This window comes from Notechis scutatus, chromosome 9, assembly GCF_049901735.1.
Source record: "Notechis scutatus isolate UNSWTSFEM ecotype Mainland chromosome 9, rNotScu1.2, whole genome shotgun sequence".
In the NCBI taxonomy this organism is placed as follows: Eukaryota; Metazoa; Chordata; class Lepidosauria; order Squamata; family Elapidae; genus Notechis; species Notechis scutatus.
The window spans coordinates 1,084,746-1,096,977 of record NC_142017.1 but is presented as its reverse complement, the minus strand read 5'-3'; the positions used below and the strand labels follow the sequence as shown (position 1 = coordinate 1,096,977).

The window sequence follows — 12,232 nt, the reverse complement described above, 5'->3', positions numbered from 1 at the left end:
GGATGACTAAACAGGGAAGAGTTCGCCTTCTCCAGCGGCCTCCGCACCCCCAGGGAATTCGCTTCTGGCTGAAAGGGGGCTCTACCCTAGAACAACCATAGTTCAGGCTTCTAGAAATTCCCTGGGTTTGCCGACAGTGCCAGAGACGGAGAAAGCCAATCCTGAACATGAAGTGCAGAGGCCGCCAGGTTCTTGGCTGATGACCTCCCTACCTCTGCTTTTCTGCAGATTTTGGCCTGGGAAGGCAAGGCTACCTCACACTTCGATGTCTGCCGGTCTCTGCAAGGCCACATGCCGTAGCATCTTCTGACACAGCCTCATTCAAGTCTTTCCCACATCGTGTCTCTACGGTGAGGAACCAAAGCAGGAGGCCGGGAGGCCCCTCTGCCTCTTTCCCTCAAGCCCAGAGAATGGGGGTGCATTGGGGGGAATTCCCCCTTCTTCTTCCACTGAGGGGAGAGCTCTTGGTCCCTGCAAAATCTCGCACATTTCTATCACCCCTCCCTCTGCCGGCTCCCCTCTTCCCTGTCAGGGCAGAAGAGTCACTGCTCACACATTTTCCTTCCATCCAGCCTCTGGTCATCAGAATTCACAATCCGTGTGCTGACCCTTCACCTTTCACATAATGCAGCAGGCATTGGGAGGTGGTTTGTGATTCCAGCGATCCTGTTTCATCCCTGAAGGTGCCCAGAAGGGGACTTTGCCTTTTGCAATCTGCACCCCTAAATGGCAGGGCCCTGAGTTTATAGTGACCTGCAAAATCCATTTGCGTCCCCACTAATTCAGTTCCTTCAACAAATCACTCTAGTATAGGATCTACACAGCTTTCAAGATGTGTCACCATTATGTGAACACATGTAATTGCTACCTTCACACAACACACCTACCTACCCAGCCAATTACTTTCACCCAGGGCGCTGCTGGGCTGACTGGCAAAAACCTTTGTTCTGACTTTTTTGGGCACTTCCAGCAGACTGGCTGGCTGGTGTCGGCTTCAGGGCAACCACAACAACTGGGAGCCAGACTGTTTTTGATAATTAACCGGCTCCCACCAGGTGATTCCGACCTGGGCGCCTGCAACATTCCTCTCGGGTTTGTTTAACAGGCTGGAGGGGCTCCAGCAGCCGCAGCTGGAAGCGTCTCAGGACGACAACTTCCCTTCTCGGCCGCCGCCGCCTCTGCGGGCATGCAATACAAATCCGGCCCAGGAGAAGCGCAGCTGCCCGCCCGCCCGCCCCGCCAGGAGGGCCAAGGAGAACTTGGGGTGCGGGAGGGGGGGAGCTGCTGCCATGGCGGCTTCTAGCCCAGCCCGGCCAGACCTCGCCTCGGGTCGCCCGCTCCAGCGGGAAAGTCGCAGCCTTTCTCTCGGCTGGGCTGGGGCTGTTCACGGACCACCATCCGCCTCCAGCACTTAAGTGACAGCCAATGCGCTTCTGCGGGCTGGGGGGTTCTTAAAGGTCATTTAGTCCAGCCCTCCCCGAGACAGAGCGTCCGCAGCAGCCTTCCACCCCTCCGGCGCCTTCAGGCAGGAAGCAGCCTCGCGGCCGGAGTGCGACGGGGCGCGACCGGGTGCCAAAGCGCCCAAAGAGGCGGCCGATGCCCCCGCCCGGCCCGCCCAGGCCCCGCTTACCGGCCAGCAGCGAGAGCGGCAGCAGCAGCCAGTAAAGGACGCCGCACAGGACCCGCAGCTCCATCGCGCCGCGGCTTCAGTCGCAGGGTCGGCGGGCGGCCGTCGGCATCGTCCCGGCCCCGGGCTCCGAGTCCCGAAGCGGCGCCTGGCTGGGCGCAGTGCGGCGGCGGCGGCGGCGGCGGCTCCGTCGGTTTCGCGCCCCACCCGAGCCCAGCCGCCCTCTCTCGCCCTCGGCCCGCGGGAGCTCAGCCCGTCCCCGGGGAGGAGCGGGGGCGGTCTCGGCTCTGCCCCGCAGCCAGCGCAGCCGGACCCAGGCTCTGTCGGCCTTCCGCGCAGCGCAGCCCCGCTCGGCCGCCGATGTCCCGGCTCTCTCTGGCCGCGCACGTGCCAGCTCGGACCCTCCCGGTTAGAGCTGCTGCTGTGCCGCCTCCGCCGCCGCCTCCGCCCACCCGCCGGGGCCGCCCCTCCCCTCCCCTGGCGCTATTGGCCGGGCGGCAGCTCCACCTAGTGCCCGCTGCGACGGCCTCTCCGGCCCGACACGTCGGACCAGGCGGAGAGACCCTCCAAAGCCCCGACTCGCCTTGCGGGGCTGCTCAGCCTGGACTCAGGCGGCGATCAGGCTCCCACCCTCGAGGCTCGGAGGCTGCTTCTGCCTCCCCCGACGTAGCCCCCGCTCCCTCCCAGAGCTCCGCGGTAGATGGAGCGCCTGCTTTCGCCCCTGCCCTCCTAAGGCCCGCAGGCGAACCGACGCCCCCCGCCCAGGTATCCCATGTCTGGCCTCACCTGGAGTCCAGGCCGCCTTCTCGCTCCCAGCCGCAGGAGCTCCGGAGGCCCCAAGCGCTGCCCCGCCTCAGCCGGGACCCTGCCGGGGTGCGTCGGGCGGAGCAGCAGAAAGCCCCGCCAGCCCCAGCTGTAGAAGCTAGCGGGGGCGCCGAGGAAACCAGCCCCGGAGCGGAGTTTCCTGACGCGCGTTGCGAGGCCTTCGGAGTGAGACGCGGGTCCCCCTTCCCAACGGAGCCCCAAAGCAAGAGGCCAGCAGGAGGCCCTTCGGGGGAAGCAGGCCCGAGGCAGCTACGGGCCAGGGCCAGGTCCTGGACGGGCCGAAGCGCAGCCGGCGGAGAGGCTTCCAGGCGGCCCCTGCCCGGGTCCTGGCTGAGGGTCCGCCCCAGACCTCTGACCCGGGGACGCTGCCTGGGGAGAGGACCGTCTGAACCCGGCCTCTTTCGTGAACGGGACAAACGGGTTGCAGGAAACGGTGCGGAGGCGAGTTCGCACATCGCCCGAGCCCGGATGCGAGGGGGGTCCTCGGCACGGGCTGCAGCCGTCGCCCGAACGCCCCCTGGCAGCGGGCTGCGGCCTAAGGCCGGCCGGGGATCGTGACTGCCCCCGCGGCCTCCCCGAGAAGCGAGGCCGGCCCGTCTGGAGGGTCCCGGGCGGCGGCGCGGCCCCTTTAAGAGCGCAGCGCGGGAAAAGCGGGGCGGGGCTTAGCCGGCCCGCGAAAGTGGCCACTTTGTATCGGCGGCGGTAGCAGCAGCAGCGGCGGCGGCGGTCGAGATGGCGCAGCTCCGCCTGACCCGCTTCTTCCCGCAGAGCAAGGCCGGCCGGGAGCAGCCGCGGGGCGCCAAGCGGCGGAAAGGGGCGGCGGGGAGCCGGGGCTGGAGCCGGAGGGCGACTGGGCCGGCCCCGCTGAGCAGAAGCCGCGGCTGGGTCCGCCCGGGACTCCGCTCGCCTCCGCACCCCCGCCGGCCAGGCCGCCCAGCAGGAAGAGGCGCCGCTCGGAGCCCGAGATGGAAGCGGAGCGGAGCCCCGTCGCCCGCATCGCCGCCCGCCCAAAGGGGGCGCCCGGAAGAGGCTGCTGATGCCCCCGGAGGAGGAGACGGCGGTGAGTCCCCCCGGCTCCCCCCGCGTGGCTCCTCTTCTCCCAGGCGGCCTCGATCCGGATTGACGGCCTGCCGCCTCGCTGCCAGGTCAGAGCCGCTGTGGGCATCCGAGCCCCGGTCTGGGTCGGACGGAGCCCCCTCCCCGCGACCCGGTCCGGCTGGGCTGGGGGGCCGCTTGCTCTCCTCCACGTGTTGCTCTGATGCTGCTCCGTTTTCCAGCAAGGTCTCTAACCTGATGCCCGGTCGTGTGAAGGGAACTCCAGATAATGCCAGGCTGCCCAAGTTTTCCAGGCTGCCTGTTCTTGCTCCCTAATTTGTATTTATTAATTAAATAAATCTCCTGTACAAAGGGACCCCGGGCCTCGTGGCGTGCGTGCGTGTGTGCGTGTGAAAGAGAGAGCCCCAAGGGTTGACTGAGGCTCTGCTTCTGTTTCAGGTCTCTGCCTGCCCCTCATCCACAGCAGCTCTGGCGCCCGCCAGCCCCTCCTCCCTGGATAAGGAAGCCAAGGAGCTGGTGAACAAGATTCTCTCACCTGGCTTGAAGTTGGGGGGGACCTCGGGGGCTGTGGCTGGTCCAGAGGAGAAGGTGAGAGAGGGCAGGACTGGCTGGGGAATTCTGGGAGTTCACAGGGCTTAAAAGTTGCCAAAATTGGACACCCCTGCATTGCAGACTGGAGCTGACCTAAGAATCATCAGTGCCAATCTCCCTATCTCTGTGCCCTGGCCAGCCTCCCTTGCTCTCCCCCCCCACCACCTCTAATGCACCTTCGGCCTTTTCCCTGAGGCGGGGGTTTTGCAAAGAGGGGGGGGCACTGCTTCATTCTTGAATCCCAGGGGCCCAGCAAAAAGGGAGGAGGGGGCGGCCAGCCTTGCTGAGATCTCCCCCTTCTGCGCAGGATGCACCCCAAAAGCAGCACCTGGAGCTGAAGAGCCGTCTGGGCAAGATCCAGAGCCTGGTGCAGAAGATCAAGGGCGGAACTGCCCACCTGGAATCTGATGGCGACCTAAAGGGCCGATTGAACGGGCCCGGCTGCTGGAATCCCAGATCCGCCAGAGGAAACTCTCCCCACAAGAGGGGAGGAAGGACCTGGCACCCACAGCAGAGACCAGGTGGGAAGATGGCTCTGCCCATCCTGAAGCAGAGGGGTGGGGCGGGGGGGCGGGGGCAGGTCACTGGCACGACTGGCTCCCCTGAGAGCCGGTCTGGTTCAGCCGTTTGAAGCCTCTCCTCCCCCCCCCTCCTGGCTTAGTGAGAAGGTGCCGGCCTATCAGCGCTTCCACACCCTCGCCCAAGATGTGCCCCCCGGTCTGCTCCTGCCGTACAAATACAAGGTGCTGGCCGAGATGTTCCGCAGCACAGACACCATCGTGGCGATGATGTTCAACCGCTTGGAAGCGGTCACCTTTGCCAAGGTCAAGCAGGGCGTGCAGGAGATGACACGCAAGTGAGTTTATTTTTCAGGTGCTGGATTGGAGGCTTCTGGGCACCCCTTTAGACCAAGGGCCTCCAACCTTGGCACCTTGAAGACTGGTGGACTTCAATCCCCAGAATTCCTCCTCCAGTCATGTTAGCTCAGGAATTCTGGGGGTTGAAGTCCACCAGTCTTCAAGTGGTGAAGGTTGGACACCCGTTTAGACCCAAGACTGGAGCTTTCCATGGGGCTTCGGTGAGGACGCTGCTTCCCATCCACGCAGGGCTCGCTCTGGGCCTGGTCACCACTTTCTGGAAAGCGAATGTTGCCCACTAATCCGCTTCCTGCCCTGTAGGCGCTTTGAAGAACGGCACTTGGGGCAGATGAAGACGGTGTACCCAGGTTCTTACGTCCTGCGCCAAGAGAGAAACATCCCTACCTTTGGTGGACCGGGGAAGCAGGGCGCCTACCAGCTGACTATCGAGCCAGAGCTGGGAACAGGTGGGTCTGGGCAGGCGGCCCCCTGCTTTCACAAGCCCTTTGTGTGAGCTCAGCCTTGGTGTTTGTCTGGGCTCTTTCCCCCAGCAAGAAAGCTTTTTTGCTGTTTCCTGTCAAGAAACGAGGACCTGCTGATGCCCGTCTGGATGCCGTGGGGGGTTGCGGTGGGGGGCTGAGGTGGGAGGGGAGCCTGAGCACCGATTCCTCCTCTCTCCCCCAGGGGAGAAACTGACCGCATCCCGGCTGATGGAACGTCGGAGCATCTTCTGCAAGAACTTGACGGCCAGGGTCAAGGAGCACCACAAGGCAAGCACTCCTGTGGGGGGGGGCAGTTTGGCACCCTCCCCCCTCCCCCACTGGCAGGGCAGGAAGGGGGCATGTCCCATTTCTTGAGACGTGTGCTTGGCCTCCCCCTAGGCGTTCCTGGCTTCTCTGGACCCTCCGATGGCGATAGCAGAGGATGAGCTAACCCGCTGGCACCCTCGCTTCCCGGTAGACCAAGTGCCCGAGATCGTGCCCGCTGAGCTGCCCCAGCCTCCCCACGTGGACAGGGTCACCACCGCGCAGGAGGTGCTGGCCAAGGCCCAAGGCATGCTGACACCCAAGGTACAGCCTGGGCGGGTTGCTCTGCACACCACAAGCCTTTGCAGAGGGTTTTTAGCCAGAGCGCCTGCCTTTTCGCCTCCCCAAACAGATGGAAAAGGCCTTGACCAACCTGGTCCTACGGACGGCAGGCAACGGCAGCCCCTCCAGCCCGCAGCCTCCTCGCCCAGCTCTGCCCGGAACCCCCAACAGCCTGAGAGGCGTCTCGCAGTCCTTGGTGGAAAGGGTGAGTTCACCACCCCTCAAACGGTGGCTGCTGCCATCTTCCCTGGGTGGACCTCTGAGAACCAGCCTGCAATAATACCTTCCACTAAGCTTGGGGGATTCTGGGAGTTGAAGTCCAGACGCCTTGCCAGAGTTGGGGAAACCTGCTGTAGGAAAGTCAAAGCTGGGCACCCTCCAGCAGGCTAGCCTGGTGCCAGATGCCCACGGTTGGAATTCCAGCCAGGGTGCCAAAGACCGCCCCTCACCCACCACCTCTTCCCCCCAGGTCAGGGCCAAGGAGGCTCAGAAGCTGCAGGCGCTGATGACACGGAACCCCCAGCAGGAGCAGCGCCTGGCCATGCTGGGCCGCCTGCCGAAGATGGCGCGTATCCTGCGCAACGTCTTTGTGGCCGAAAAGAAGCAGGCCCTCCCCATGGAGCTGGCGTGCCAGCGGATGACGGACAGCTACCAGGCGCTCATGCCCACAGGTGAGGCAGGCGGGCGGGCGGCTCTGGGGCAGGGAAGGGAAGGGGCTGCCCACTGCCCTTTGGCAACTAGGCCTAGTTACTCAGCAACCGCAAAGCCCAACCGCCTTTGGCAGCCCAGATGACTTGGCAACCCCAACAGGAAAACCACTTCAGGACAGCCTGGACCGAGAGTTCTCCTGCCAAGCAACAAGTCCTCCCCAAGGTCTTAAAGAGCTCTGGGTTTCAACTCCCAGAATTCCCCAGGCAGGCAGCCATCTAAGTCCTCAAATCCACAGGTTTTCATCGTCTGCCGGTCATTCCCCAGTCTTAGAATTTGCCAGCACTGGACATCCCTGTCCTAAGCCATGTAAGGTTTGAGCCGATCGGTCCATCTAAATGTAGCACTGCGTTAGATTTAGTTAGTGCAGCATGATTTTCAGTCGGTTTCAAAAGATTCACCTGGAAACAACAGGCCAGAAATTTAATCTGCAGAAGAATTGCTGTCCTGCTGAACGGAGATTCCGGTCCTTCCCCTGGGAAGGGGGCCTGGAGCCCCTCACCCTCCAGCAACGGCTTCCCTGTGTTTGGGAAGACCCCTGGCCCTCAAACAGGGCAGGCTTCTTATGTCCCCCTTTCCCCCCTGCAGGAGAGATGGAAAAACACCTCCACCTCTTCGCAGAGCTCCTGCCGGACTGGGTGCGCATCCTGGCCATTCGCCAAGAGAATTACCTGAAGCTGGACAAAGCCATGGACCTCAATATCGTAACCGAGCGGCTAACTGCGAGAAAGCGGGAAGAGGAGAAGCTCTGATTTTTTTTGGGGGGAGACGCCCAGAAAATGGACTTCCTGGGGGAAGCCGACGCCTGCCGTGTCTTCTACATAAAAAGAGGGGAGTGGGTCTTCTGTCCGATGGAAAACCCACAAGCTTTTGGGCAGCGCCATGACGGAGGGTGGGCATTATTACGCGATTCAACAAACCTCTTTTTAAAGGCACAAAACATTTTTGTCTCTTGGGCAGTTTGGAAAAGGTGTGGCTGCTTTTCCAGGAAGGGGGGAGGTTGGAATCCCACATCCTGTCCATGAGTCAAGAGCAAGGAGGAATACTCTGGGTTTTTTTTTTCTTTTTAAAGAAAGGCTTGTTCTGTCTTGAAATGTGATTTGCATACGAAACTTGGCATTAAACTCCACTTACTTGAAGCTGGCCAAGCACATTTCTGCCCCCCTCCCCTCCCTAAGTGCAAACAGAAGCTCAAGGCTGCTTCCAAAACTCTCCTACATGGCCGGTGCCCCTTGAGCGGTTCTGCTGCGGCCCCCGGCATGCCGGACCCCCTGAACAGCAGGCCTGTGAGGCACAGGGCTTCAAGAAACCCCACCAGGACCAGGTATAAGAGGAGCAGTGTGTCTTTAATAGCAAATCGTTTTACAGAAGTGTTCATTCCTTCCAGCTATTTCTAGGGTAGAGTGAGAAGGAGCCACAAAATACAACCCTCCCCTTGCAGGGCAGCTAGGAAAAAAGCACCTCCTTGCCTAGTAAGTAATCCAAACTATGCAGACGGACACACTGAGTCTCTACTACAGCTGGCCTAATCGAAGTGGGAATGCCAGGAACATTCGCAGGACCGAACTCAATCTGGGGCATGAAGAGTGAAGTCAAGGCGGTTTTGTGGCTGGGTTGCTTAAGGCCCACTCAGCCAACTGGCTTTCTGGAAGGGAACATGAACGCGCATTTGTGATGAACCTCAGAGCCCACCCTTCTCTGGGACAGATCCACACGTGCTCCAGCTACAACCCGTGGGGCTATATTGCCAAAGACCTCTGGCTGCCCTTGGTGTGGGTTCCACATCGTACTTGGAAGTACTTGGTGTGCTGTTTCACCATGTAAGGAACTACACTCAGCACTTTCCGGATTGCTCAAGGTTTGGCCAGCATGCAAAGAAGTTGCAGCCCCCGGAAGTTTAGGATTTGGAAATTGGACGGTGGAGGCGAGTTGCAGGGAGGACTAACTCCAGGCCTCAGTGGAATTGCAAAAGCGAGTAGAGGGGGAAGGGCTTCAGGGCTTCTACACCTTTGAGGAAGGACAGCTCGATGAGCACCAGGCAGTCCAAGATGTCGGCCTGCAGCTTTGTCATCAGCTCGCAGGCGGCTCTCATGGTACCTAGGAGGGAGAGGAGCTGTTAGGGGGCCAAGAGGACAACGGGCAAATATGATGATCAATTCAGGTCCTGCCTTTCCTTCCAAGAGCGTGACATCTCTCCGCTCCCAGTTCCCCCCCACCTTTGCCATGCTACCACCTGGGATGCCAATTACGATGGCGATGTGGCCTCTGGATTAGGTGCCATCCTTCTCTCCCTACCAGTTGTGGGGGTGGGACTCAAAGGAATGGATCCTGCCCCCCTTGTGGGCTTGCAAGAGGCAGGTGATGGCCATGTGAGGAGAGAAGGCTGGAAGTGCCGTTCTTAAGCAGCAGAAACAATATGGCTGAACACACCTTGCCAAGACCAGCTTTTGGGGTGGGGCTATAAAAATGAACTTTAAAAAAAGAGGTGGTAATTTCCACGCTAAACCACAGTCTGAATTTATCGCCCCCGCCTCTTCTTCCTTTACACAGTTGAGTTCACTTGCGCACTCTGGGGAAATCCCTGAATTCCCCCCCCAGGCTCCCCCCTCCCTGCCCACCACATGGCACAGCGTGTCCTGCGACAGCAGAAGTTGCAAAGCGTCTCGAAACAATGTCCTGGGTGTTGCAAGAAGCTAGCAATCATTTACCTCCCGTTGCCAGCAGATCATCAACTATGATGACTTTCTGTCCTGGCTCCACCGCGTCCTTCTGGACTTCCAGTTCCGCCTGCAGGGAGGAGGAGAACAAACGGCCTTTTATCCTAATCCTGCAGGTTGCCCTTGGCAGGCCAGCCGAAAGCCACTAACAGTTGGAAGGGACCTTGGAGGTCCTCTAGTCCAACCCCCTTCATAAGCAGGAGACCTAGATACCGTTTCAGTCATGTGGTTATCCAATCTCTTCTTTAAAACCTCCAGTGTTGGAGCACCCACAACTTCGGTACACAAACTCACCTTGCCGTATTCCAGCGCGTAGGACATGGATTCGGTGGCTCCCGGGAGTTTCCCTTTCTTGCGGATGAGCAGGAATCCAACCCCCAACCTCTGGGCCAAAACTGGCCCAAAGAGGAAGCCACGGGAATCGAGGCCTGGCATAACAGAGCAAAGGAGGGTCAGCCCAGAGGGCAAGAAGGGGGTCTTTACAAGCAGCAGGTGAGGAACCGCACCTGGGCCTGAGTGGAGGCAGTCAAGCACACCACCGGCTTTCCATAAAAAAGCTTTGCACAATTAGGAGGAAGCAGAAGTTCCCACTTTCTTTGGAGCGGACAAGAAAGTTTAGGGGTTGGTGAGCTTCTCCAAAGATGACCGAAACGGGCCGATGCAACACAAAGAGCATTATGCCACCAGCAACAAAAGCGAAGGCACTGAGCTACTACGACTTTGAGAGGTAGCTGTCACCCAATTGCTGGAAGGGGGAAGGCAGGCCCGCCAGGTGTGCTGCGCTCTTTCCAGAGGCGAGAAGGGGCCTCCTCGGCCTTTATCCATTGCGGCCCATCCCAAAGCTCCCCAAGTGAGGCTGCAACCTCCCTCTGGGACTCACCTGCGATGTAGTCGATGTTCTTGTGGGAGGCTGTGATGTAGGATTCCAGCAGGTCGATCGCTGCTTTGAATGCCACGGGGTCCTTCAACATGGGGCTGATGTCCCTGGGGAGGGAGAAGGAAAGGATGGGGAGGGGCGCCCCAAGGCTGGAAGGGCCCCCTTCCTCAGGGAATCCCCCTGGGGCACTTTTCTACCCTTCCAGGTGGGTGGGTGGCAGGGGGAAGGGAGGGCCTGCTTTCCTACGGGGCCGCCTTGCCTCTGCTTGGCTTTCCAAGGTGGGGATGCAACCTGGGCCTGAGTCTTCCAGGAGTTCCTTTCACCCCCGAGTTTGGCCTTCCCGAACATGGGAAGCCCCGTCGCTCTGGAAGGGGCCGCCGGGCCGCCAAGAGGCTCGGGCTACGGCGAGCGAGAGACCCATCGTCCCCTCCAACACGCGCCTTCTTCCCGCGGCGGCTCCCAGAGAGCTCGGGACGGCGAAGAGGGGGCAGAGCCCGCGGCTGCAGAGCGGGGTTCCCCTCTCGGGGAGGCGGCGGGGGAGCCCCACTTTCGGATCCCGCCCAGGGCGCCTTGCAACCAGGTGCGCTCCGCGGGCCCGATTCCCCTGCGGTGGAGCCGGCCCGGGCCAGGGGCATTGCAGGCGCTCGGGCGGCTTCTGCGGCTCTGCCCCAACGCCGCGCAGGAGGGCAGCGAAGGGGAGACCCCCGGCCCCTTACCGGAAAAGGACCCCGGGCGACGGAAAGTCCGGGAAATCCCGAATCCGCTGGCGGATCAAGCGCCGCTTCTGCTCGTCCTCGGAGCTCATGGCGAAAAGGGTTCCTCCTTCTCCGCAGGAGCAACTGGCATGCGCAGGGAGGAACCACCACGCAGGAGCGGGGGAGTCCGGGAGAGGCCAGGGAAGAGGGGAAGGGCGGGATCCCGGGCCGAGCAGAGTCGCCCAGCGGAGGATCTGCAACCACCTCCCCCTCGCAGGACAGGGCCGGCCCTTCCGGGAAGCCCCCGCCCCCCAGGTCTGTGCCAAGAGGGGCTGCGGCCGTCCCTCCCGCCTTTCCCCTCCCAGGTGGGGCACAGGACCGCCTGGCCGAAGGTAAATCCCTCCCTGCCCGGGAATCTCAGCTCTGCTGGCTGGAGAATTCTGGGAGTTGAAGTCCACAAGTGGCCGAGTTTGGAGGCCTCTGTTGTAGCGGGGAGAGCGAGGAGCGCTCGACGCACCTTCTTCGCTCGGAGGCGGCTCTGCCCCGCAGGCGCTTTTCCAAAAGGCCCTTTTCCCTCCCTTTGAAAAGGTTTTGCTTCTCACTCAGTTCTTGGACGAGAAGCGAAAGGCTTTCCAAGGAAAAGCAACCCAGGAAGTCCGGTTGCCTTTTGGAGAAAGCGCCTTGGGGACACGCTGGCCTGGAGGATGGAGAGCCTCCCTAGAGGCCTTCGCTCCCATCCCGGAGGGAGCCCTCAAGCGCACAGGGCCAAAGTCCCGGGTTCAAAGCAGGGCCTCCTAGCCCCCCGTCCCTTTCTTGGGGCAAAAAACTCCCCCCCAAAAGACACAACCACAGCACTCCAATATATAAGCTGCCTTCATTTCTTACAAATGCTCAGCAGTATTAAAAATTGGCTTCCAGAGATGCAAAACTAATTCATTTTTCAAAAAAAAAAATCACAATAAGCTCCTTCGTGTGAGGATTTGGCACTTCCCGAAAAGCAGGGGGGTTCCAAGAACAGAGCCGCTGTATCTTGAAATAAGGCTGTTTGGCTATCGGCCCCAAGATCCTCTTCCCCTGGAGCCCGCTTGGAGCAGGGCGTTTCCCCGAAGGAGGCCCTGAGGCTTGCACGGGTATCAAGCATTTCCCCCGTTTCCGGAGAGCCTCACTTCCAGAGAGAGATGCGAGTCGCCC

The 12,232-nt window shown here is 61.0% G+C and overlaps 3 protein-coding genes across 7 annotated transcripts in view; 1 reads left to right on the top strand and 2 right to left on the bottom strand.

Annotated features, from left to right (window-relative positions):
• PIEZO1 (piezo type mechanosensitive ion channel component 1 (Er blood group)) overlaps positions 1-3,061 on the bottom strand; it is a 61,136-nt gene extending 58,075 nt beyond the window's left edge. For 2 of the 5 annotated variants that reach the window (XM_087971373.1, XM_087971374.1), the window contains exon 1: positions 2,414-3,061. Coding sequence is in view for 3 of the 5 variants with exons in the window: in XM_087971371.1 (XP_087827497.1) it covers positions 1,631-1,694 (64 nt within the window). In the remaining 2 variants the exon portion in view is untranslated. Of the gene's footprint in view, positions 1-1,630; positions 2,059-2,413 lie in introns of those variants that run through there. The other 3 variants (XM_087971370.1, XM_087971372.1, XM_087971371.1) reach the window with 2 other exon arrangements.
• Positions 3,062-3,184: 123 nt separating this feature from the next.
• CDT1 (chromatin licensing and DNA replication factor 1) lies at positions 3,185-7,891 on the top strand. Its single transcript, XM_087971787.1, is given in 12 exon segments — positions 3,185-3,221; positions 3,325-3,512; positions 3,947-4,096; positions 4,407-4,527; positions 4,530-4,620; positions 4,761-4,955; positions 5,278-5,423; positions 5,641-5,726; positions 5,838-6,026; positions 6,115-6,249; positions 6,514-6,715; positions 7,341-7,891. Coding segments are annotated over 12 exon segments (1,704 nt in total). The 3' UTR covers positions 7,505-7,891.
• Positions 7,892-8,079: 188 nt separating this feature from the next.
• Positions 8,080-11,160, bottom strand: APRT (adenine phosphoribosyltransferase). The gene is made up of 5 exons (XM_026689758.2): positions 11,063-11,160; positions 10,350-10,453; positions 9,764-9,897; positions 9,461-9,539; positions 8,080-8,849 (listed from the first exon to the last, which is right to left on the bottom strand). The coding sequence occupies exons 1-5, from the start codon at positions 11,149-11,151 to the stop codon at positions 8,707-8,709; spliced, it is 549 nt and encodes a 182-aa protein (XP_026545543.1). The 5' UTR covers positions 11,152-11,160; the 3' UTR covers positions 8,080-8,706.
• Between the last annotated feature and the right edge of the window lie 1,072 nt (positions 11,161-12,232).

Bases quoted from the DNA above. Each gene is read 5' to 3' on its own strand.
- APRT (XM_026689758.2), bottom strand. From the start codon at position 11,151: ATGAGCTCCGAGGACGAGCAGAAGCGGCGCTTGATCCGCCAGCGGATT. The intron at 10,454-11,062 runs GTAAGGGGCCGG...CTCCCTCCCCAG, and splicing joins TCGCCCGGGGTCCTTTTCCG to GGACATCAGCCCCATGTTGA. The intron at 9,540-9,763 runs GTGAGTTTGTGT...TCCTCCCTGCAG, and splicing joins ACGCGCTGGAATACGGCAAG to GCGGAACTGGAAGTCCAGAA.